This window comes from Lissotriton helveticus, chromosome 10 (genome assembly GCF_964261635.1).
Source record: "Lissotriton helveticus chromosome 10, aLisHel1.1, whole genome shotgun sequence".
NCBI lineage: Eukaryota > Metazoa > Chordata > Amphibia > Caudata > Salamandridae > Lissotriton > Lissotriton helveticus.
Genome location: NC_136071.1, coordinates 528,724,797 through 528,752,148, shown reverse-complemented (window position 1 = coordinate 528,752,148; position 27,352 = coordinate 528,724,797). Strand labels below are relative to the sequence as shown.

At 41.5% G+C, this 27,352-nt stretch overlaps 1 protein-coding gene across 3 annotated transcripts in view; it reads left to right on the top strand.

Moving 5' to 3' along the window:
• The window catches only part of RHBDF1 (rhomboid 5 homolog 1), a 488,528-nt gene that overhangs the window by 384,135 nt on the left and 77,041 nt on the right, over positions 1-27,352 (top strand). For all 3 annotated transcript variants that reach the window (XM_078663071.1, XM_078663072.1, XM_078663073.1), the window contains 2 exons: positions 10,738-10,989; positions 15,850-15,961. In XM_078663071.1, coding sequence (XP_078519197.1) covers positions 10,738-10,989; positions 15,850-15,961 — 364 coding nt within the window. The remainder of the gene's footprint in view (positions 1-10,737; positions 10,990-15,849; positions 15,962-27,352) is intronic.

Genomic DNA, 27,352 nt, shown 5'->3' with positions numbered 1-27,352 from the left:
GTCCACCATTGACGCCGGCTAGCTCCGCCCCCCACCCCATACATAATTAAAGGTGTTTCCATTAGCTGTAAGAACAGAAAAGCCGGTTTGACTTGGGTAAACATTTGATCTTTTAGTATAGGCTTAATATATTTCTCTCTAGCATTTCTGAATAATGGACAAAAAAAGAAAAAATGCACAGAATCCTGGTCTGAGAAGTCGTCACACTTGCACGGGACGTTCTCATGGGGCTTACACCATTTACTATATTCACCCAGCAAAAGGTGAGCCTGATTGAAGCGAAATTTAGTGAGAAGCCACCGGTGGAAAGGTTTATTTACTATCGCCAAATATGGTTCGATAGCTAAAGATGTAATTGTCAGGAAATGTGATCTCACGGTTGGCTTCGTAATTTCGCATGATTCTCTTTCAGCTTCTCTTTTCTTTGTATATTCCAATTTTACCCAACTAATGTCATCTTTTTTTAGGCCTTCAGGGTTAGTATATAGATCAGGGCGGCCCAGATATCCTGCTATTTTTTTAATGTATGAAAGCCACTCAATCTCTGCCACACGATCCCGCCCCATGCAGTCTTTGATAATCTTGTGATTAAGTGTTAAGTTGGGATTAAGCCAAGTTTTAATCCATGCCCTTAATGGTGCCAGGGACAACATATCTTCAATATAACCCATCCCTAGTTCCATATGGATTGAAAAAGCAGGTGTGGATTTTGATAAGCCCAGAACGGATCGCAGGAATATATTCTCTGCTCTTTGAATGTGGGTTGTGTTCTTATAACCCCAAATAGAGGCTCCATATCTGGCTATTGCCAGGGTTTTAGCTTTATATATGGATAGTATAGCCTCTGGAGGTTTGCCGCCAAGGCGTTTTGCGAACCCCAGTATAGCAGTAGACGATCGTTTTACTGCAGCGGTCTTGTTCTGGATTTGTGGTGCCCATGTCCCTTTCTCGTCGAACACCACTCCCAGGTATGTAAAGGCTTTAACTTTGGTAAGTGCGGAACCATTACAGGACAGGGTTCTGGAATTACTCTTGCAATTACCCACAGCCATAACATGTGATTTCCCTGCATTAATCACTAATTCCAGATCTTGCATGAAAGCCCCAAATGTGTTTAATAGATGTTGAAGACCCCTAGGGGTCCTTGACATCAGTACCGTGTCGTCGGCATATAAAAGTACCGGCATCACGGAACCACCCATGCGAGGCACATCTGTAGAGGCAATTTTTAGGGACTCACCCAGTGAGTTAATATAAAGGGAGAAGAGCATAGGTGCCAAAATGCACCCTTGGCGCACTCCCCTTCCCGATTTAAAAAAAGCGGTGCAGTTCCCTTCTTGAGACATGCGGATAGTTGCCCTTAAATCACTGTGGAGACGCGCCAAAAAATCCACAAGTGCACGGTCCAGTCCCTTTTCAAGGAGTATTGTCCACAGCTTTGACCTATTGACTAGGTCAAAAGCTGTGGACAAGTCCATGAAGGCCAAATACATCATCCCCCTTGATGCTACAGTATATTTGCTCAGTATAAGGTGTAAATTAAGGCATTGATCTTCTGTACCTCTGGCAGATCTGAAGCCATACTGAGCTTCACACGAGATGTTTTTATTAGTAGCCCAGGCTGAGATTCTTTCTAGTATTATTTTACCAAGGATTTTAAATGAGGAATCTAGCAGAGATATGGGTCTGTAGCATCTAGGGTCCCCCCTTTGACCCTTCTTAAATATGGGGATGATGACTGACTGTGACCAGGTAGTTGGAGGTCTTATCTTGTCTATACCAACTACATTGAAAACGTTAGTAAGTACAACTGACCACATTTCTGAGTTTGTTTACGCCATCTGGACCGGGAGCCTTCTGTGATGACATATCCTCAATTGCACTCTGTACTTCTTTAATGGTAAAACTTGGGAGGGGGTCTTGTGTGTCAATCGATGTTAGGTCTGATTGTCCTAAATCGAGGTTGCTGCCATAGATTTTTTGAAAATGGTCCAGCCATTCCTTCTCAGGGATATTTACCTCCAGTGGTGCGTTATCTTTCCCATTGAACAGAGGGGTATTAACAATGGTCCAGAATTTTGCGCTATCCCTCAGGGTTGCTTTCTCATACAGATCCTCCCAGGCCTGTTTCTTAATTTCCCTTTTCCTCATTAGAATATCCAAATTATACTGTTTCCTAAGCCTAGCCACCTCCAATCTATCACGGGGTACCTTTTTCAGTGCTTTATGTAATTCTCGATGTGATTTGGAGCATGCGTTGTTAAACCACCCCTCTACCTTTTTCTCTCTCTTTGTAGATTTACATTTTAGGTCATCTGCCACCTGACGACAGATGGCTTCAAAGGACCCAATAATATTCCCTTTGAACTTCAGTGGCTCCCTGCAGACATTAATGTCACTGCCCACTTTCTCATTAAGGGAGTAAAGGAAATCCTCAGGAATAATTTTACTCCATTTCACACGTCTCCCTTGATCCTTTAAGGTTATATCTACGGCGATGTCTACTTCAGAGTTTTTATTAAATAAAAATAAAATATTATCCTCCATGTTCAACACAACTGGGTTGTGATCACTGTGTGTGGTGTGTATAGCATTATAAAAAATAACATTCTGCAACATAACCGGTGAGATAAATATGTAATCAATGATAGTGTTACAATCCCTAGCTCTGTAGGTTTGGGACCCTTTCATTGCTATCAAAGAACTCTGGTTCATAAAGATCGTTCTGAAGGAGAAGATCTTCTAAAGCTGTCCCTTTACCAGAATGTTCAAAATGTGGGGGTTGAAACATATCTAAATTCAGAGTATCTTTTAACTGACAGTTTTGTTGACATAAATGTACATTAAAATCTCCCAACAATATAAAATATATCGGCGTGGTTTGACTCTCTTTAAGATTATACATGGAAATCCAGTGATAATCGCACTGCGACAGGCGATACCTTGCTGATAGGGCAGGGTGGACTTAGCCATGTAATCCACCTCCCATTAGATTGCATTGCTAAATCAGATTGAAAGCAGGCGTACAGGAACCTGCGTTAAGCGCGGTTAGCGCTTCTTTATTAATCGCTGAGCAGGTTAGCGATTTCCTTGTTAATTGGAGAAATGTCATTTAGCGACATTCTCCATGTAAGTTTGGCATGGTACGCCCACTTTGCATGTCATTAGATTTGCAAAGCTGGGCGTTTAGGAAAAGGGTGCTAAGGCAAGGATTCACGCGATAGCGTGACCTTGCTGATAATGCGATATAATTATCGCCGCTTTTCGCCCGAAAACGGACGCTAAAGAAGCGATAATTACATAGCAGCCCCTTGATGATAATGCCCCGCATTCTCTCCAATCACTTGTACGAGCACCGTGTAAGTACGCATTTACTTTTTAACCCGTTCAGCGTGGCGTGAATTTTCGCGCTGTGCTGAACGTTCTTAAAAACGGGTGTGGTCATGACGGAACGGTTCCGTCATGAGCACAGCCCAACCGGCGCTCATGAGGGAACCGCTCCGTCATGAGCACGGAAGGGGTTAAATGGAAGTGGGGAGAATAACGTCGAAGATAGGTGTTCTTCTGCAGCAAGGATCTTTAATTCAGTCTCTTGCTTGCATTGTCTGACACCCTATGGCTGAAAGTGGAATGGCTGTTTTAAGAATAAAAGAAGGCCCTTCTAATTCTCGTGTTCTCCCAAAAACTCTTGTGCGTTTACTTCATTTTGTGATCTAGTCATTGAGTAGTTTGGGTCAAATGTGATTTAAGTGAATCAAACAGATTAAGAGAAGTTTGAAATGTCGTTAATAAAGGTCCACAGAAAACTTGAAAGCATTAGGATGAGTGTAAAAGGAAGCGGACCAAGAGTGTAAGTGTATGTGGACAATAACCCTGCAGGTGAAATTTCCCTTATAAATATTTGCATTAGAATTGTCTTGCAAAAAATTGTGTTCACATGTCAGCCCCTGGCATGGATGATTACATCAGTGCAGGAATTGGCCTCGGCTAGGGGTGAGCGGAATTTGCGTAGTCGCGCTACGCAAAGCTCCGCGAAACAGTAAAAAATCTCCGCGAGTACGCTAAGAGTCCCGGGAACACGCCGAATTGCTTGTTCCACCTGTTCGTGATGCTTTTTGCCTGTTCCCAAACGCTGTTGCGTGCTTGGGGGGAATTATCTCACAAACACGCATTTTGAAAGCGCAAACACGCTAAAAATTCTGCGAAGTCACGGATCGCCGAATTTTTGGCAATTCTGCCTTCTCAGCGGAATGCGAAATTACCCAAATTCCGCAAGCGAATCGGAATTTACCGCCCAGGACTACTAAACACAGGCATCTCCGCAACTATCCCAACCCACTGAATCAACAGGTTAGCTCCTTAAGACTGGTACTAAGTAATTTGTTGTGCGGGAGGGGTGTGATGAAGAGAAGGGAAGGCAGGGGGCTGATAGGGTGTTAAAAATTACACTTGAGGCATGTTAAATAAGCATTGGCAAAGCCAACAGGTGTAGTGTTTGGGAACAGCTGACTTTGCCATTGCATTTTGGGGATGCTGTCAGCATCTTTAAAAGCGGCACAAAAGGGGGTGGTGATGGACGGAGCATCTGAATCAATCAAACACTCACACCCAGTCAAAAGATCTGGGTTTAATCCATCACCGTTCTTTAGCCCACTCTGCCACCCCAGTTTAGACATGGCTATATGCAAATCAGTCTGACCCTGTGCCTCATGGGAACAGTCCAGCCCGAACTGCCAAGCCATGCCTTCCCTGGACCAGAAACAAGCTTCCGAGGACCGGTTTCTGGCATTCCAGCCGTCTTCAGCCCGGCTTGCTTGAATCCAGTGGCAAAGTGAGCAAGGGACTCACGTCTGAGCATACCCTGCCACACTTATGGTGGCCAAAAGCGGTACAAAAGGGGGTGGTGATGGACGGAGCATCTGAATCAATCAAAAACTCACACCCAGTCAAAAGATCTGGGTTTAATCCATCACCGTTCTTTAGCCCACTCTGCCACCCCAGTTCAGACAGGGCTATATGCAAATCAGTCTGACCCTGTGCCTCATGGGAACAGTCCAGCCCGAACTGCCAAGCCATGCCTTCCCTGGACCGGAAACAAGCTTCCGAGGACCGGTTTCTGGCATCTTTAAAAGCACAATGGTTTTTGGCAATTTCTTTAAATATCAGGAAAAAGGTAAAATTACACCCGCTATTGGGGGTTTCCCAGTTTCCTAGGCATGCATGTGTGTCATCATACATCATGCATGCACTTACAGAATAAAAAAGTGACCTTTTCTTTTATTTCTGATTGACTGATTTAAGATACCGGGCACCACTTAGATCAGCCAATAAAAAAATACATTTAAAGTGTGTGAAAGTCCTTTTGTGGAAGTCCGGCAGCAATTTTCTGTAAAGACACACATGGTTGGTCCCTTGTTATGATTACAACTTGAGCAACAAACAGTGAAATGTAATGCTATCTATACCAATGTCGATGGTTCTAATTAATTAAAATATTTGATATTCTAAATACGTGCAAATGCCTGGCTTTAGATCATGAATTAAACAGATATGAGCAGAGCTCGAGTAGGGGGTGCACGCAGGTACATGGTGTCCCCCCACTCTTTTCACAGGGTGGACGCCGTCCCCCTTGCCAAGAAGCTGGGCCCCACAGAAATAAGCCTGTGTAATTTTCAGACAGTGGGACGCGTTCAGCACGTGACGTCATGAAATCATTTGCATATTGTCAGTCCCCCCACTGCTTTTGTACACGACTTGTGCCCTGGATATGAGACATTTGATGTTTTTTTGAGTGCACAGGCCTTCAGTCAAAGAGACTGCAAGTGCAGCAGAGCAAAAAAGTGGTGGGTAACGGGGGTCCTTCTGCTACATCGTTGGAAGTAAAAGCTAGTGTTGTCAGTGATCAGTTACCACCTTAATTACCAATCATTCTGTCACCGAAGACGATTAAGTGATCACGGAAAGGAACATGCAAACAATAATAATGCTCTGCTGTGGGTGGGGCAGTACAATGGGTGGGAGAGTTCTACACTCAAGTTAAGCACCATTTCAAGAGGTCTCCCTTTCTGCAAGTGATGTTTGAAACCCAGTAACCCAGAACACAATGAACTGCCTATTTTCAATATTCTCTTGAATTCATTTATAAGCCTTGACTTTGCAGGGTCCTCAGAGGTTCTCCTTTTCATGAAAGCAAGAGTCAAGCATGCATTTCATAAACCTTAAGAAGCCAGATAAAAAAAGTTCCCGACAGGCAAACTTTATTTGACAGACAGTAAAGTTTTCCTTGGAAATGTAGGCTTGGCTTGGTATTAGTTAAGGTCAGAATTCGTTTTAACACCACATGCGGTTGTATGACATTACAACTCATGCCATTACAACGCATACCTTTACCCCGACTTGCTGTCAGGGGTGCGCTGGAAGTTGGAATAGTAAAATTTACTATTCCAACTCCAGTGTGTGCAACAGTAGGGAAGGTGTTGGAGTTAACGACCTGTATCAAGCCTTTTGCATTGTAATAACATGCGTTGTAATGACATGCAATGTAACGAAGCAGTTGTAAAGGCTGTTTCCCCCACATGCCTCCCAGCCCAAAAAAGAGGCAGAAGCTGGACTCGGACCGCTAACAAACGGTATTACGCTATACATAAGACGAATGCATGTATGTTCCGTTCCGCGTTCACATGTTCTCTGGGATAGGCGGGGCATGCTTCTGTAGCTGCATACTCTTGCACACTGGCAGTGCATATATGTGTGCACAATAATAGTTCTACCGGAGAAAATGTGTGTATGTGACAAACTTTTTAAGAAGTTGCACAGTTTCTCACTCTCACAAAAATAATAGCTTGTAGGTAATATTTACAACTAACATTTGTAGGAGTGTTTTAACCCTTACACATTTTCCCATACTATTTCTCACACAATGCAAGAATGTTCCTATTTTTTCTCCTGTGAAACACAAATTTGGGGAATGTATCTAGTTTTTTGTAGTGTACATTTGTTTATTCAGGTTTATGTTAACATAAAGGCAGATAACAATGCAGCATAGCTCATTAAGTACATTCATATACATCTCCCAACCTGCAGTATATGTCAGGGTAGAGCAGGTGGACCAGACAGGTATCAAAGCCTTGAGAGACAGAGTCAGCACACATTCAAGACAGCATACATATGGGGTCTCAGAGATCCCCAGCAAGGAGGGCTGTACACTTCAGGTACCAGTTCAGCACAAAAACTACTCACTGGTCTGGTCTCCAGTATCGTACATGGTCAGCAAGTGCTCACTAGAATTTATCAGTTTTTAAATACACTTTTTGTCGACTTCCTGAACTTGCCAATTTTTAGACATATAACTGGTATTAATTATTTTTCTGCCCTTTTTTGTGGACATAAAGTTATGCTTCGCATCAAGTTGCTCTAAGATGATCTTCACTGATGTGCTGGAGGCACTAATGCAATGTCTACCCTCCAAAGCAGACACAGACACCAGTGCCCTTAAAAGCTTCTGGCATTCAGTGGGTCTGGAAACCTGCAGTTTAAGGAGTTATTTGTTTTTGAGTCATCTCTCTCCCTCCAACAACAGGAATGTATTGAGAGCAGTCTATCGATGTGAGGTCCAGGTATCACTGTAAAAGGTGTGAGCTCCAAGAGAGTGCAATATGCAGCAAGGGGGCATGAAAAAGAAGAACAGCATGCTTGTGACAGAATGGCATAAGATTGATTCCACCTCCTACAGCATGGCATTAACTAATGTACCCATGCAGCTCGCATTATGAGAGGCCACAGTGCAGTGAACTGAACAATGTTGCATAGTGTCACAGAAAGACAAAGCAAAATTGGCTTACAGCATTATCACGAGATCTCTGGAAAAATCGCATAAAGCAGTTAGTGGATTTCTACTTGTGCAGTACTAAGATTCCAAGCATATCTGAGACTCTACAGCTACACCTGAGTTTCAATTAGAGATCTAACATTTTCCATTTAGTGGCTCATACTTGAGAGTGAAGCTGATGAGGCAAATAAGAAAATAAATTGTAACGCTCAATAGTATCTTTACCTATAGGGTTCTCCAAAGAGATGCAACCATTTATGTTTTGTTTCTCTCTCAAAAAAGACAAGTCTTTCAGCAGCAGAGGTGCATCCACCAGCAACAGACTGCTTTGCAATGGCCAACAATTCAACCACCCCTTAGTGGAGGATAAAGGGATACGCTGAAAAAAGCAGGGGCAGGAGAGGACCCAGAAGAGACACTAAGAGCCAAAAACAATGGCTTGCAAACATCTGCCCTGATCACAGCACCCTAATTCATGGACAGTTACAGTACTTTTCACATGTCTAACTAAAGATAACATCACACGGGTAGGTGTTAGACACACAGTCTCAGGGGTACTGCATACAATTGATTAAAACCACTGAACCTTCTACCAAGACAACAAGACAAAGATAAATAAAGAAAAAACTGTTCAGCTCTGCTGTTATAAGAGCAAGGGCATGATCACAGCTGCCTAGGATGTTTGTCCTGGTATTCTCCTGGATCAGTCCTGTGCATTGATGAAGAGTTCCTCGGGTGTACCTTCAAAAATGATGATTTACTGGGGTAATCTGGACCACCACACTTAGGGCCAAATGTACTAACGTTTTTTTGCGGGCGCAAATGGGTTTCAGACCCGTTTGCGACTGCAAAAACTGTGTGGCCATGTACTATTCCTATTTTACAAGTTGCAAATCAAATTGCGACTCGCAAAATAGGACACCACGAGCAGCGTCTCGCCCCGTTGCCAGGACCCCATCTTTGGCTCCTGCCCGAATTTCACTCGGTTCCCCATAGTGAATACAGCCGCCGTTCACTAATCGAGCCTTGCAACTGACTCATTTGGAGTCCTATTTTAAACTCCAATACGGACCTTTCACCGGATGACACGTCCGTTATCCCAGCAGGTTAATTAACCAAGCCCCACCACCGTGAATGGCCATAACTAGATGCTCACTAGCACTTGTTGCCAAAATGGTCTTAGACAGAAATCTCTGTACTGTCCTAAATGTGATGTATACAGACATGAATATAACATCCTGAAGATGATTCCTCTATTCCTCCGTAGGGATCGAAACACCGTCGACAATATATACACTATATGCTTGTAAATACACTGTATATACTCTTCAGCAATGGTATACTCTCGTTAGATAAGTCTGCTATATAGTATGGTTCGCAGACCCGTTTTCCTTGCCTGAACTTTTTCTTACATGTTGTTTGTTTAAATGTGTTAGTAGGACGAAGGTTGTGTCCCACTTGAATTTTCTGTAATAACTTGCTTCTATTTTGCTTATTGAATATTAAATTCTGTCCAGCTGGACAAAGAATATAGAATCTATTTAGTCTATATTTACTACACACTTGATCTGAATTTGTCTAGGAACCTCTGTCTTTAGAAATCGCAAAATAGGATTAGCAACTCACTAGTAAGAAGGGGAGTTCCAAGGTGGGAAGGAGAGAAAGGTAAGTGGTGAAAAAAGAGGTAGGGACAGGCACTGAGGGGGAGAGAGACATCACTATACATTACATCTGACATTCTGTATTTAACTTACAGTGATTGGCCCTCATTTAAAGGTCGATAGGTGGACCCTCAGGCAGCATGGGCAGCAGAGGTGGCACTCTCACCACATGACAAATTCTCAACCCGTTAAGCAGTGATTTATTTTTTTGTTTTTTTGCCGATAGTCCTTCTAACACAGAGGGAGCTATTTCAGTGAATCTTCAGACTGCCAACCCGACCTCAAAATCATGTTAGCCTGGCTGACCTTTAACATTCTTTTTTGTTTTCTAAAGCAAACTCCCAAAACAAGTTGTTTCCTTAAATCAAAAATTCTCTGATGCATTAGGAGTTTTCATCCAGCTTGTAGGGGACATAGATCATTTTTTCTTCCTTAGACTTTCTGCTGCCAGAGGCTTCGCTAACATCTAAAACATAGTGATGCCTCTACATCTAAATAAGGCAGGAGAAGTCAGTAAGTGCTTAATAAAATGGGCTCTGCCAATTTTTGCCCAATACCTCATTTTAGCCAATCTCTTAGTTATGATGGATTTCCTGCGTTTGGTGCTGCATCTGAAACTGTAAAGGTCCCATGGGGAGACCAAACCACCTAATATTAGGACAGCTTCCCTCATAATTCATGTAATAGGACGAATTACATGCTACACTGTGATGCCAGGCACATGGAGATACCAACCCTGCTTACGTCCTAATGGCTGGGCTGAATAACTTGTTGATAGAAGAATCAATAATACTCGATTTGATTATAAACACACGACTCCTGTTGGACTGAATTCAAGTGAATGGATGCTGTCTACAACTTCTTGATGAAAGAAAAAAAAAGACTTTCTTCTCTTTGAACATTGATCACTGGATTAAGATAAACGAATTGTGATTATTAGTGCTACTTTTCATTTTGTGTAAAATATGTATGATTTAGTGATTGCTAAGCAGTATGGTTACCTGAAGTTGAGCGCATTAGTTTGAATGTATATGTAAACTACACACACTGGTGTGATCTTTGACGTTCTACACTGCTTGTTAGTTGTTATTCTCTTAATTACCCCATAATGCATCATTCTGTGCCAGAGAGTTCATTTTCTGCCTACCTTAGAACTTTTTGGTTTTTAATCTTAAATTACAAGACATGTCTTAATGTTTAAAAACAGTTGATATTGCAAAAAATCAATGACTTCAATTTCTGTTTTAGCCCTTTGGAGCGAGGGTGGAGAAAAACAAAAGAAGGGGCATTTACACAACCAAAGGTCCGATTAAGACAAGAAGTAGTTAGTGTAAATACGCAAAAAAGAGGACAGCGGATTGCTATACCAGTCAAGAAGCTATTCGCTAAGGAAAAACGACCGTATGGACTGGGAATGGTGGGAAAGTTGACAAATAGGACATACCGCAAGCGTATCGACAGCTACGTGAAGAGGCAAATAGAAGACATGGATGATCACAGGTAAATATAACCTCAAATATATAAGCGCTATCAGCTATAAAGTCAAGTTCCTATTTTAGTTTGCATTTAGTCTGCAGACAAAGTTGTCCTTGTCTTGATCAACTAGTTGGAGCTCAGGTTTTACTTCACATTTCCAGGCATCATGATATGAAGATAGTTGTAGGTGAAAACCAAAAAATATGAGCTTAGTTGACTTTAAGAAACATATGTAACCTAAAATGTGAAAGCGCATTGTCGTCTGATTTGCATCTTGGGTTTTCTGAAATCAAATATTTCTTCAAGTTGAACCTTTAGTCCAAAGGCACGTTTCTCATTTGAAAAATGGTTTCTCAACATCTTCTTCTACATGCCCTAGTATCATTCTTTTTTTTTGTCCTCATACATGCCTTCAGGAACGCTCAAGATGGGATTCCTCCACACCTTCCAAACAGGCAACTTCGATATCCACCCCTGTATGATGCCTATGGAAAGGGGAACAGAGTTCTCCCTCAAGATAAAACTGTTTCCTAGTCCCGCTCCCGTTCACAGCACCTGGGAGACCGTATGTTACTAGGGAGGACCGGACCAACAGTACCCTGGCATAATCATAGGACCGATTTTACTTCTCCCGCCAAGCCACTAAAGCCGCCCAGATTTTACGTATGCTGGTTTTATCGCAGGCCATATCGAATTGACTAGTCAAAATAATATGCTTCAAACAGTCCGCAAAGGGGAGGGGGGAGTTTCAGATTTCCAAGCTCTACAATTTTCCTTTGAGCGAGGATTATCACATAGAACACAAGTTTCGAAGCTGGAGCGTTCGTACGATAATCCAAGATAAGACCAAAAATGGTTAACCTTGGGCTGACTTCAATCTGCTGGAGCAGCACATCCTCTAAAAAACCGCATACCTCACTGCAGAAAAGCTTGATTCTTGGGCAGTCCGCAAACGTGCAAATCGTCTGCTGCTGGATACTTACATCTGGGGCAGTTATAAACCCTCCCGGTTACTTTAGATAGTTTCCTAGGAGTCCAGTAAGCTCTGTAGGCAGTATAAAGATGATTCCTCCTAAGTGTAGCTGGTTTCACTACTGCCTGTAACATAATGAAGGAGTCACACCAGAGTTTCCACATTCCCTCCACATCCCCTCCAAAAACACTGCCCCAGAGTTTCCCAACTTCCAGTTTCACACAATCCCCAGCTTCCAGAAGGGCCCAGTACCAGAATGAGACTTCACGTTTCCAGGAACCCGTTCTGGAGACTGAATCGAATTTCAGATTTACATAATCATTGCCCCATGACTGCGTTGCCCACCATGCGGATAGCTGGTAAAAGTTAAATCTTGTCAGTGTCCCGCAAGTCAGACTGCAGATTGACTCCCAGCTAATCAGTTGCGAATACTTCTGAAGATCTCCCCAAAATCTGATACCAGCTAGTTTAAGTGGTTGGCAGAGTTGGTCCTGAAGACATTCAGGGGTGCCGGGGGAACCCCAGATTGGGGTCTATGCTGTGTAGTACGCAATTTTCAGAACCCTTCTGATGTAAATCCAATTATTTAGTGCTGCTCCCAAGATCTTAAGTCGGACCTTCTTGTAGAACTTGGGATCACCAAATTTGTAGAGAAAAAACTCCTGTCCTAGCGGAACATCATGTAACATGGCCTGGAATAATAAACCCCTAGTATCATTCTGACTGAAAATCTTCATGGAGCCTGCCTATTTGTTGGTTTCTCAACACAAATGTCTCCGTTGGCCCCTTCACTGTCTGCCTTTGACTATACATCTTGTATCTTTTGCTCTGGATCACTTTGAGGCTTTTCTCGGCTTGGCTATGGCATTGGTTTTTAGCACTCAACAGTTCACATCTGGAATGTTCCGACCATGGTGCACTGAAACTCACTTTTTTATAGGATCACCACAACCTATTGAAAATCACCAGTGGCCCTGTCCTTCTGTACATGCCATTGTTGACTGTCCATATTTTTCAGAAACGTGTCCTAGTGGAACCTAGTGCATCATGGTAGGCAGCCTCGTCTGAGATAAGGATGAGGTAAGGTACTTCTTAAACGACAAGTCTTCTCCTGGTGGCCTAGATTAGTACTTGCTTTAATTATATTTATATTATTATAAGTTATAAGTACTGAAAATAATGCATTAAGAGAAAATGGCATTTGCTTGCTGAATCAAAGAATTATAATTATTATTAAACTTTCAAAATGTGATTACATTTTTGTATGTGACAGGATGTTAAGGTTACAACGTCAAGCATAATTAAATGCCAGTCTTAAAGGGACTATCCTGGGTAGAGAAAAAAACACTATTCTCTTTACAGAGTCCAGCATTGCTAACCATCACCAACAACAAGCATTCTAGTCGAAGTTTCTGCCGAATGTATTACATTCAATATTAGAGTTATAAAGTTCGATGTGTTTGTCGACTGATACTAAGTTATACTACAACATAATTACCGTCCCCTGGTATTCTGAAATTGTACAGGCTCTCTCTGTTCCTGAACATAAACGTCACTAATGACATTGTCTATGACATCAGTTATATGCTGCATAATATGGCATCATCATTGACATCATGGATGACATCAACAGTGTATTCGTAATGCAGCACCACCAAATTATTAGTGAGGACTGTCAATGGTATCACTGATGTACTCCTACGTGGCACCACCAGCGATATTGTTGATGACATCAATGAAGCCCTCATCACTGGTGACTCCAACAATGTTCTCATAATGTGGCATAACTAATTTATCACAGATATTATCGATCTATTATATTTGTGTAAGTGGTATCACCAATTCACAAGTGATATTTTTGATTACATCAATGATGTCCTCACTCTATGGTGTCACCAATTAGCCAGTGATGTTGTCGATGACATCAGTGATGTCCTCATAATGTAGTATCGCCAATTATATTATTGATGACTTCACTGATGACTTTGCAATGTGGCATCACCAATGATATTTTCAATGATGAGAATAATTTCCTCGTAATATGCGACCAACAATTCACCAATGATATTTTCAATGACATCAATGATGCACTAGAATATGGCATTGTTATTTCACCAGTGGTATAGTCGATGACGTCAATTATATCCTTGTATCTGGCCTCACCAATTCACCAGTAATGTTGACAATGACATTAGTAATGTTCTTGTAATGTGGCCTCATCAGCTCACCACTGTCAATGACAGTAATGATATCCTCATATGTAGCATCATGATTTAACAGTGATATTGTTGATGACATGAATGACATCTTTTTATGTGGTTTCACCTGTAACATTATCAATTCCATCACTGTGGAGCTTCAAGTCCAGGCTGCTTGATAAAATGAACTTATTTTTATTAAACATCAAAAGCAATGTTACGTTGTCAACCCAGAAATAACATGGTCATACAAAGTTGGAAACAGATCAATGTTGGCTTTTCACAAACAACAACAAAAGGCTTGCATCAGGTACTGTGGACATATACAACTCAGCAGGATTATTAGCAAACAACGGTACTGTGTTAACCAAAACTCGGACTGCCAGGCTGAGAGTAGCTGACAATGTTCAGAGACATTCCTTCATATGGATAACTCAAAAGTATATTTTACAAAATTATGAAACCACAAAGCAAATCAAATGCTTTTCTTTACTAAGCCACTAATACTGACTGAATTGTTTGATTACCAAAGTAAAGAAATTAATAATGAACGTTGTAATTATTCCAAAGGAAGTTGAAAAAGTTGGTACATCTGCTACCCTAGGATTTGTTGGTAGGATGTTTTTTAGATAGATGGAATATAGCCGGCAGTGTCCTTCCCTGGTACTTATCCCATGCTTGTCCACTCATAGAAACGGTCTTGGTCCCCATCATTCCACTAGTCTCGACTCACCATTCTATCCTCCTTATTTGTACAGTCACGGTTCCATCACCCTTCCCTTGCTGAAGCATATATTAATCATCTTATCCTCTTTCTTCTGGTACCATAGCCCCCTGCATCAGTTGCATTTTGATCTTTTGAAAGTGTGGAATCTACACCCCTTCCTCTTCTTCTTAGTAGAGTACAGTCCACATCCTCTTGTGGTAGCTTATGTGACCCATACAATTATCTATCTGTCTCTCTCTCTCTCTCTTTCCGTCTCTCTCTCTCTCTCTCTCTCTCTCTCTCTCTCTCATTATCACTTTTCAGATTTTGTGGGATCTCTGTGATATCTTATTTTTGAGAAGCTGCAATCCCATTTATATTTTCATCCCTTGCAATACTGAAGAAGCACAATCCCATTCTCTACCCTCTGGTATCATGCAAAGCGTTCCCAATCCCTCCCCATTTAAATTGCTTGGTACAGTACAAATCCCTTCCACTACCTCCTTTAAATCACACAGTCCATGCCTACACTCAACCTGTGTCAATGCATTGAATCAAGGAGTTTTTGACTTTCTGTCTCACAAGCCACGTCCTGGTCCTTCCTCTCCTGATCTTTCCTGTTCCTCTCCCCACCCATCCGCTCTGCCTCTAGACCGCTGACTGCCCTAACCAACCATATGTGTGGATAAGGCCTATGCATGTTTAAAGCATATGCGTGTTTCAGGCAAGCAATGTACCACTTGTGTTGAACGGAACGCGTGGCTCAGCCCACACTGTAAATGCAGTTTCCCTCAATTAACATGTGAAAGATCTCCTCTACTCCCATTTCACTGCCCTGACTCCAACAAGCATAGAAGTGTTATGTCAAGGTGTGCGTCATCGATGACACTGAACATGTTTTGATACAAGGCCTGACTTTTACATTGGAAAGCTGATCTTTAGAATTTTTTTTTGCAGTTGCAGGTTTTATGAATCAATTTTCACAAAACCCTTTTGTTTTGCACCAGGCCTTTTTTCACATACTGGATCATCTTTGTGCATTCACTCATCACAATCCTGGCTGTGTGCATCTTTGGGATCGCGCCTGTTGGATTTTCCCAACACGAAACTGTAGAATCTGTGAGTAATTTACATTTTTTAAACACAGTATATTTCGTAATGTTGTTAAATGAACAATTTGACCAAAATTCTCTTTAGTCATTAGCCTTTAAAGCATTTGTTAATGTTTCTGAGCACATTTAAGAACAGTCAAAATAGATTAGGATAGCCAGTGTAATTTGTAAGAAAATAGGCGCATGGGTCTTTAGTTTTTCTTGGGGGTCTGTCTGCAGCTCTTTTTGCAGACTGCCAGAGTTGACGAATACCAAGGGTGCCTACTTTTGATTCCACATTATGCTTCTATCTTCCACATCCTATGCTTCCTGTCTCTTAATGTCACTTTTGCTAGTTCTGCTTTTTAATCCCTGCTTTCAGTCATTGTTTCCTTTCTTTCTATGTCTCCTTCTTTCTCCCTTTTCCCCTTTCACTCTCTAACATCTGGTTTAAAGACCGATAAAAAAAAAATCCTGTTTGCCAAAAATGAGGGCACCACCTGCAACCACTGCATAAATTAGGCACTGAAAGAATAGTTGTGGAAGGCGTGAGTGGCAGAGAGAATCATGGCAGAATCCAAAACTCAGAAATTGCAAAAATGGAGCAGCGATTAGGTAGTTGGTGACAGAAAATGCAAGTAACGTGGGAAATTTTGAGGGAGAATGTGTAAGACTTAACTAAAACTGCAGGCTTGTGAGTGGATCGGAAGAAAAGGTTGTTAGTGGCAGAAATTAGTTGGACAGGTGCCTGAAAGATAGAGTTCATGAGAGAGAAGGAAAAAAAGTCTTAGTTTCAGAAGAGTTGGAAGAAAAGAGAAGCAAACTGTAAACTTTTCTCCATTATTGGGGCTGACTTGGGGTACTTTTTTTGCAAGTAGCAAAGATCCTTTCTATTTTCTGTTGTCTTAGGCAGTCTCCGCTGTGGCATACATTTAAACTGAGCAGGGCCCTTACTTACTGACAAAAAATTAAATTCATCAAACAGTATCTGTCAGAATTTGGTAGTGCAGCCTTAAAAACTCACCTTAATTCTGTGATATATGCCGCGTTCTCGTTCTCACAATCCCTTCTGTCGTTGAAGTTTAGAAACTCTCCAATAGTTACTCGAGCTGATTATTTCCTGAATCAAAACTTCATTGTTCTTGTATTTTTTCTCGTGGGCACTCCAGTGGTGTGAATGATCATCTCCCAACATTACTTTCAAATGAAATCTTTGGTACGAATTTTGATAGCTCCATCAGAGGAGTATGGCATCACCACTGTTGTCTTGTTTGAACTTGAGCAGTACCTTGGCCTGTCTTCCTTTATTTAACAAGCCTGGACACGATAGACTAAAGGTCGGATGCAGTAAGACGAGGTCACTAACCAGGTGGTGTTTTGTGCACACCGTCTGGATGGCGACCTCACCTTCATTTTGTGCTGTCTGCAATTTAGGTCGGACAGGGAGACAAAATAGGTCCAGGCACCATCATAAAAGTGGTCCCCATTAGTGAATCAAATCTAAAAAAGTAACCCACATTTGCAGATCGGAGTAGTTTTGAACTTGTGAAGCACGCTGTGTATTTTTTTTGTATGGCAGCAGAGACTGCGTGCATTTGTGCTTTCTGAAGGCAATGTTTGTTTTAATATCAGGGAAATCAACAGTAAAAGGGCCTTAATACAGGCCCACAATCAAAAAACAGACGCACACACTGACCTGTCAGACCAGCCTGTCAGGCCCTGCCTGATTTCCCTGTAGTATCAACAACTAGGGCACCCTGCATTCCCAAGAACAAGGGTCATAAAATGCGAATGTAAAAGTGTTCTGCCAGAAATTATTTGATATATTTGAAAAAGTAATAGGTCGATTTCCAAGAAGAAAGAATCCACAAAAATGAGAATGCTCAGTGTTGTATTCGAAATATTGATTTGTTATTTCTAATACAATACTGAACATCCTCATTTTTGACCCACTACTTGTTTAAATATACCAAATATTTCATAGCAGAGAACTTTTACATTTGCATTTGACTGCCCTGTACTGTAGGCCAGTCCTAAACTGCCTGCATTTGATGCGCTCACCATTCACAGCGCAAATAAAATCCCCTTTCCCAGGGATTCACAAACAATCCAGCCTCATTGATATTTCTTAGGCAGGAATCTGTGTGCAGCGCTGCAAGTGGCTGCGATGAAGGCTAGGAGGACCGAGGGGGACATCTGACCTTCATGCCTGCATTCGATTGCACTGAACGCCAAGGGTTTCTCCAAGTATTTTCAATTAAATAACTAAAAAAAACAATACATGTATTTTTGCCTCTGTGCATATTTACAAGTTAAAGGCACACGGTTTCATGACAATGTGTATGCAGCTTGGTGGATTCCAGGTGAAAATATGAGCAGTGTCTTCGTGCTTGAAGGTGTCACACATGTGTATGCCCATATTGGCAAGAGAACAACAGTGCCTTTGAAAACTGCCGTCCAGCGACCTCATAAATACAAAAGTTCAAATAATCGCGAAATACGAACTTGAGCACGCACTTTTCTTCCACCAATATTTATAACAATTAAATGTTAGTGAAAGTAGCAATTTTATCATAATTTGTTTTTACATTCTTGAACATAACTAGTTCCTAATCTGGTAGTAAATGTATGCAGTTAATATTTAGAGATGGCTTTTAAGCCTAAAATACACAGGGTAGGTTTTTGTGGAAAGAAAAGTTTGCCAAAGCATCAAGTTGACAATGTTGTACATGGCATGTGTTTTCATACACCTTCAGTGTACTCAGCATGGCAAATATGGCATCAAGGGTTGCGGTTGCTAAAGGAAGTGTGGCACCTATGTGAAGACTGAGCTTTTCATTTACCATGATAACGACTTTTCAAATTTTCTTTTGCTTTCTTTTTTTCTTTCCTTTCCTTTTGTTGTTGGTTCTCGAAATTATATAGAGAATCTAATTCAGTACAGTCCTGAAATATTATTTTAATCAGGCTAAAACTGAATTAAGTGCTCTGCTTCAAGTACCTTTGTACTGCTACCTTTGCTGGTGGTATCCTCTGTCATTAAGTACATTCCTTCTAGTGATGTTACCACCAGTGCAGAACAGCACACAAATCCGCCTTCGTGAATTCCTCAATGCATGAAATGTGGAATTCCTACTTGCAGGCAGTGGTTAATTTGTAAAAAAAAAAAACATAAGTGCCGGGGCTGGAGTCAGGAGGCAGCCTGCAACAGCCCATGTCTCCTGTTATAGCCACCTAAAACATAACCAACTACTAACCACGAACGTGGGGGGAGGTTGTGGCAAAATGGCATAGAGCTGCTGACTTTGAAGCTGGGGAACTTGGTTCGAGTATCAGCATTGGTTCAGCATCCTGTGATTCTGGGCAAATCATGTATTCTCCCCATAAATCAATGTGTCCTTAACAAGTGCTCATGTAAAGCGTCGGTGTTGATTAAGTGCTGGTGCTGAGCATCGGAAACCACAATCTCAAATTAAGCACTGCTTGCAGGGCATTTCACCTACATTACTCCCTCTCTCAAATCCAGGGTAGGCTGATGTGGAAATGGCAGAGTTGTACTTTAAAATCCCCTCAGATTACTAATGCTTGTCTGACTTCATTGTGATTTTGCACAACTGGGAACAAATACATACATAAAAGAAGGATAAAGCAAACATTTTATAAGGACAGTTGTATCGAAAAGCATCTCAGCCCTGAGCTACCTCATTGAAAAGTAATGCTCATTATAAGCAGTATTACGTCCATAAAATTGAATGTTTATAAGTATTGCTAAATTATGTGGTTTAGGTCTGGGCTTTTGATTTTACTAAAATGATATGTGTAATATACGTATAGGGGTTTTCAGCAAGCCCTTTTCATCTTGCTTTGTCATTCACATTTTTCTTCAGCTGACTACAACATTCAACTTGGCACAATGGGTCAGCCCACTTCAGCCATTGGCTAACCACTGTGAGCCCACTTCAGCCATTGGCTAACCACTGTGAGTGATGGCTTTCTGTCCTTCCTCAAGGAGAACGTCCACAAACAAAGTAGTTTTCTTTAGTGCCACGGTCTACTATGGCAATATGTGCTTTTTAAGATCAAAAAATATTTTTGTCTTTAGCCACTGTTTATTACTTTTATAATGATGAGGCCCCTGCAGCACCCCCACAGAACAGTTTTGCAAAAAATCATAGCGATACCAAAGGGTATCATGGACGGAGCGTTTGAGCAAATCAAACACTTGTTTCCGGTCCAGGGAAGACATTGCTTGGCAGTTCGGGCTGGACTGTTCCCAAGAGGCACAGGGTCAGACTGATTTGCATATGACCATGTCTGAACTGGGGTGGTGGAGTGAGCTAAAGAATAATGATGGATTAAACCCAGATCAGTTGACTGGGGGTGAGTGTTTGATTTGCTCAAACGCTCCGTCCATCATCCCCTTTGGTATTGCTTTGCAAAAAATCATGGCTAGGCTAAAACAATTTCTGGCAAAACCAAATGGCTGACGGTTTCACTGGATCTATTGGCTTAGCTAATGCTTGTTTTAATTAAAGTACTTTTGTAGTGTAAAGATTACAAGTAGAAGTGCATATTTTGCTCTACCTGGGTGTAGACTAAAATAGGCAGCAGCATGTTTAGACTTTTTGAGTTGTAACTACAAATCTGAATTTGAATTTTGTGGCACATTCACGCCCAAGCCATACACAGCCATACATTCCCGAAACCACGTTCAACCCTCCAATTGCCTCAGGTGTTACAAATGTGCCCCATAGGCTTGTCTGAGGTGGTGGTGTGTAAAATTGGAATTTAGAGAAACGAGGCTTGGGCCCTGAGATCACTGGCCGAGGGAACAAAGACAAATATCTCATCTGAAAACTAGAGCATAAGATGAACAAAATGTGTGACGGGTGGGTGAAGCTGTGGGGCATTTGGGAGTTAGGTGATAGTGTGCCCATATTACGGAAAGTGACGACTGGAAGAGAATAAGCAAGGATTTATGAGAAAGTCATTATTGTACGACCATTGGTTGGAATCATTTTTTGCATTGTGTAGTATGTTAAATACACCAAACCGACTTGATAGAGCGCGCAGGGACCAACTAACTCAATTTTACCATACTCACCTTGGGCCCATATAACATTCACATATTGAACTAGTAGTCCTGCCTAACCAAATTACTAATTTAATCACTCTATCAGTTTGCCCAAAGGTCCGATTTAGGACTTATACCTGAAACCTTGACTTACCAATCCTTGTCACCTTACTATAAATCCTGTGGATCAGGGAGTTAGCATAAACAGGTAATATTTTAATACATTTACTTTTCTTATAATAACCACAGACTCGGGGAAAGTTTTAAAACCTTTATCTATGAGAGATTTTCTGAGTCAAATGGAAAAGGGCCACAATCTCGTGACCATAAATTTTACAAGCAAGAATATAACAACAGGACATAAAGTTTGTAAGTAATCACAGTATCACCTTTAGACATTGGTACCTGGGAAGGGTAAGTTAGGGAAATAGCACAAGGACATACCACAGTATTATTCAGTGATTGGTTGGAATGACGAGGAGAGGTCATCACACCATACTAAGATGATGTAATTTCAATTTGATTCATATTGAATCCCCACCCACAATTTACTTTTCCCATGATTTTATTCCAATAACAACAATATTGGTACACATTTTGAATACATTGTAATTGGTAGCTTTCTTTCTAGAGATCAGATGAGCAGGTTCCCAGGCTCATCGTGGGTAAGAAGTGGGCTGGCAGGGGTTCATTGCCAGTGCTTCAGCAAATTCAGAGTCAGGGTGCGCATGTGCAGAGTCATCCAAGATGGAAGATGTATCAGGGGTCAGGCCCAAAGTACGAGCTAGTAGCAAACTCAAAAAGAAACATGGTACAAAACAGAAATAAATGAATGCACTGTATACCACTTATCTCTACTCTATTCCCATTACTTTATTTTAATGATTAAGCAGAACAAACAAGTTTAGTACAAGCTGCAGCATAAGCATTAGCATTTGAGGTTTAAAGCAGCCATTTCTGGCACTAGTGCGCAGAAGCAAAGTTTTCCCACCAAGCAGAGAGGTACGTCATGCCACGTAGATGTGACAGACGCATGCGCAGAAGGTTTCCCGCGTTTGCGGCTGCCATTTTAATGCATTAGAGTTACTGTTAGTAAAAGCACATAGGCAAGCTTCCCCTAGATGCTAGAAATGTCGTGATATGTAAATATTAGTAAACAAAACATGTTGGTTAATATTTTATAAGGTATTTAGAGAGGGCTGAATACAAGCAAGTTTCGGAATATGTGAATCCTTGCTCCATCAGCCTCAAATACAATTACAATTTTTCTTTTAGTCAGTCACATACATTTATTTTAACATAGGTTTTGTTCACTTATTTATACCTTTTACGAGGCAATGTACAACAGGGCCTAGAATGTTTCAAGTACAGTAGCGGCCCATCCCGTGCCAAAGAGAGGGGGCTGGGCTGAAGCCGAGGGGGTAGGCGGGAGGTGGGGAAGAGGGAGGTGGGGAGGATTTGAGTTCAGAAAATAAAATAAAAATAATAAAAATAAACCTAAACTTACCTTAATGCTGCCACCACCACCTTCTCCTGCACACCAGCTCTTCTTGCTCCTGGCTCTGGGGCACAGGCTCCCAGGCAGACTGGGAGTCTGTGCCTGCACTCTCAAGCCCCAGCAACACAGCTGAGACTTGAGCAAGCTTCACTGCGCATGAGGGGTTTAGGGGGCCTGAGACGGCCGGCCAAACCCTGATGCGCAGTGAAGGGAGTGCCCACCACTCCCCCACCAGCAGTGTCATCCCCTGGAGCCACCCCCTAGACTTGTCATAGTCCTGGCCGCAAGTCCAGGGGATTAAAATAAAACAAAAAAATGGGTTTAAAACCCATTTTATTATCGTTTTATTTACTGGTGGTGGCAGGGGGAGCGGCACTCCTCCGCTCTAAAAAGTGGCCGCCACTGTTTAGGAATATGAAGGCTTGTCCTATCTGAGGACGTTAGAGCGGGCTGAAAGGCATTTTGGACCGGACAAATGTGGTCAAAATGGCCTTTGATCGCAAGGCTCAAATGACAACGAATAGGATAGGTCCATGCTTTAACTGTGTCTGCAGTGCACCTACGTCTAGGATCTGTATTAAGCTAATATTTACTACCTTTTATGACTTACTGTCGAATAAAGCTTTTTGAATTTTACTTTACTACGACCTGTTATCATTAGCTCAAGCAAATCCCTTGTTTTTACATATTACTTCGTATTCTGCCATTTATAGGTGTTGTAAATAATGGTTATTATTATTCAATTCAATATATATACTTTACCAACCTTGGAACGATGGAAGGCTGAGTCATTCTTCAAACGTCTGCCTGTGGATCAGTACGTATTTCAGAAACAAGCGTTCACCTCGCTGAGACATCCCACTAGGTGATTGTAGTCTTATCTCACAATACCACTCTCCTGAAAAAAGCAGTAAAACGTATTAACATCTTTTACAATTAATCATGTGGCAGCGCCGCATGTTTTGAACAATTGTGTGTACAAAATCAGCGAAACACTGCAATTCTGACATTTTTGTTATGCACATGCATTTTTAAAGGAAAGCTGATCTTTTTCGTTCTATTCAACTTATGAGTTTTGTTCACATAATGCAAACTCCGTGGAAGGGACATGTTTTGGCTATACTGAAGACTTAGAAGGAAATTCCAACAAGTTTTTTCATAGGAAGCCAATTGTTAGAAAAGAAAAGGAAACCGTGCGCTTCTGTTTTCCAAAGAAGTAATCATGAATCGCTTTCTGGCCTTCTGGCAGCCTTTTATGTTGACAAAGACAGTATTAATGGTTATGCTTGTAGCTGATTAACATTTGAGCATCCGATGCGTATTTCCTGTCTCCTGTGAGAAGACAATTGAATGTCTTTTTGACAGGGTCATAATCAGAAACTGCGCAGCCGTTCTAAAATTCAACGTGTATTAAATAAGGGTGTGTGAAATTCGTGTAATTTGCTTCTGGTTAATTATGCAGAGTTTTGGGGAAATTACATCTAATTACGCAAATAGCAAATATGTCTCTTAGGGGCAGATGTATCAAAGGAATCTTTAGTCGCAAACGCTGCGATTCTCAAAAAAGCAGTGTTTACGACTAAAAATCTGCAAAATGGAATGTATGATGCAAAAATTTGCGATTCCTTAATTTTGCGTTAGCATTTAAGGAATCGAAAATTGCGATTCCTTAAATGCTATGCATCAAGCATTCTATTTTTGCGATTTCTCATTAAGAAATCGCAAATTACCACCAACTTGAAGTTGGTGGTAATTTGCGGTTTCTTTCACAAATGCACTTTTTTGCATTTGTGAAGGTGCCATGTGGCGCACATACATACCCTTAGGGCATGTATGTGCGCCATATGTGCACACATGTGAATTTCAGGGGTGCCGCAGGGTGTCCTTATGACACCCTTGCACCCTTGAAATTATTCTCAATTTTCGATTCTCAAATTGCGAATCACAAATTGAGAATAACTTCCCATTCATTCCTACGGGCCTCCTGGCCCATAGAAATGAATGGGAAATTATTCCTTAATTGCGAATTCGCAATTTGCTATTCGCAAATAAGGAATAATAAGAAATCGCCAAAAAAATGCGATTTTTTTAGATACATACCATTTTGCAATTCTCAAATAGCGATTCTCAAAAAATTGCTATTTGAGAATCGCAAATAGGTATTTTGATACATCTGCCCCTAAGTTCTGTATTTTAGCATAAAATGCGTCCTGTGACTTGTTTTTCATGAAAAAAGAATAGCACCAAAAACGTATACTGTGATCAAAAGCCACTCGTGTTCTGGCAGTTCACATTTTCCCACTCTCCTGCTGTACAATATTGCAGGGAATGTGGCATAATTATGCAGTGTAGTATAATGGTGCGTTATCAGGAATTTTGCGTAACAAGGGTAATGCACAATTTCCAAAAGTATGTGGTTTATGCCAGAGTAATTAAAATATCGCCTAGGTCTAGTACTCAGCTAGTCATGTCTTCTGCATAAAAGTTAGTTGGTTATTTTCCTACCTAAAGAGAACATGGCGTGGTAGTTCAGTTGGACTGTTCCCTTTGAAGCAGAGTCATGTCTGATTTGCACATGCCTGATCTCTGTCTGAAGTGGACCAGTGGGCACAAAAATGATGGATTTGAATGAGACCTTGATTATTACCCACTGGCTGAGGAGTAGAGAGCAATTAAGAAAAATACCCATAGGGCCCTAAATAACACCGCATGTGTGTGTGTATGTGTGATTATCAACACTAAGTCACCCATTAAAAGTAACCTGATGTTAATGGGTGGTAATATCTGCGCCCAGTGCTACCAATATTGGGATATATTACTGGGGGTTTCACAGTTTGATTCCCCATAGTCTCCTGTGCATTGTGAATAACGTGGGCATTGGTGTTTCCGCACATGTAAACCGCTAATCCCAGGTATTTTACCACAGACAAAGTCCTCCAAGTATGACCAAGAGTATTTACCCCATTGGAAAAAAAATTGAGATTAACCCACTTGGGAATACCAGGTGTGGTATTCCTGCATCACTTTTGATTCTTGGTTTGGCTGGTAACGTCTTTTACTGGCAGGATCGGGAATACAAGACCGCTCCTAACAAATGGTTCATGGATGTACCAGTGCTTGTCCTACCTGATGAAGGATTAATTTCCATAGACTTCTTTTCAGGCAGCTGTACATAAATGAGGGTTTTCATGCTGATTAAGGCAGCTTTCATTCAGTCACAAACTACACTCTTAGAAAGGATAGAGACGAAGTACACAATAAGTATGTGCATAAAACTACAGAATTTTGAATGAAAATGACATCAGTAGACTTCACCCTCTGCTGACCTTCCATCTGACGGGCTTTTTATGCATAATTTAGTATTAAAATGCATCCTCCTGTAAAGATGATGTCTCACCAGCACCATTCATCCAATCTCCCTCTAAGGATGCTCTCTTATACCTGCTTACTATTGTCAATGGCTTCCTCACTCAAGGCATCTTCCAAGAAGCTCTCAAAACCAGGGGCGGTGGGTGAGATTTTAAAGCGGTGGGGCGCCAACTGATTTGCAAACAGCACGGTAGCGAGCGAGCGCAGCGAGCGAGCCCGAACCCCAAAAGGGGGGTTTGGGGGGATAACCCCCACCAAGAAAATTTTGAAAAAAAAGAAGAAAAATCGTGCATTTTCAAGCAAATTTGAGAAAGCAGGAAGGTTAATAAAGCAATTGTGAAAGTGCAGTTATTACATTAATAGATGGTATAACATAGGTAGCTTCTGATTCAGTATAACCACAGAGCTTCATACATTCCGTCCTATTATGCTCAGGTGCTGAATTCAGACTGTAAGACTTTCATAGAAATCTCAGCTCTAGGAGTAGAAGAAGTTGCACAGCCAATGTTTTTAATGTTTTTAAGCCATGTTGTAGAGAATTTTATATTTAAAGGACAATAAATGTGGGGATATACGAGATGAACGGCTGCATGTCTTAGTTATAGGTGTTTATTTATTGTATGCTTTACACATATTTGAAAGGGAGCGTGCCTTATGTTTCTTAGGGTTGAATGGTTTATGTAGCTTGGAAAGGGAGTGTGTCAGCATCTTGTTTTGTTAATTGGTTTTTGGTCGGCGAAAAGAGACACGCTGCAAGCATGCAAGGTGATTTTAAAGCCTCACAGATTGTTTACTTTTTGGAAGCGAGCGGATGCGAAAAGGAGGGAGGGGTGGCGGGAATGTAATGAATAGTTTTGAGCAGGCCCAACTGGGCAACTTTGGGGACAATAATCGCTAAATGGAATGTGGCCCGGAGATGGGGGGGCATCTATACCACCAACGCTAGCAGAATGGAAGAAAGACATGGATTGGTGCATGATGTCTGAGAAAGTCATTTACGAAGGCAGAGTGCGCCCTAAGAAATGGGAGAAGACCTCGGGAAAATGGAACACCTACAGGGGAAACATATGCGTGCCTCAATCTTCCATGTTAGGGGAGGGGAACCCAAGAATGCCCGACCATGACCATGAGGGGTTGGATAGTTACATCTGAAATGAGATATGAGGTCAAGGGAGGAATAACTGTAGAGCTCCGCTGTCTTGACATATTGTATATACATGGCTACTCAGATGCGAAATTTGCTGTGATGCTTTATTATACGTTTAATAAAAAGACATAAAAAATGTATATACTCTTCAAGTTTTGACTTTGTGGACATATTGAGTGGAGAGTTGCTCTTGGGAGGAATTCATGTCACCATGAGCTTCTATCGCCCCATAAGACCTTGCACTCAGCCTCAAGTGCGCTCTATCGGCTGCAGAAAACTGAAGCGCACTCCAGTGCCAAAGAGAGTGTATCTGGGGCCCGATGCACGAGGC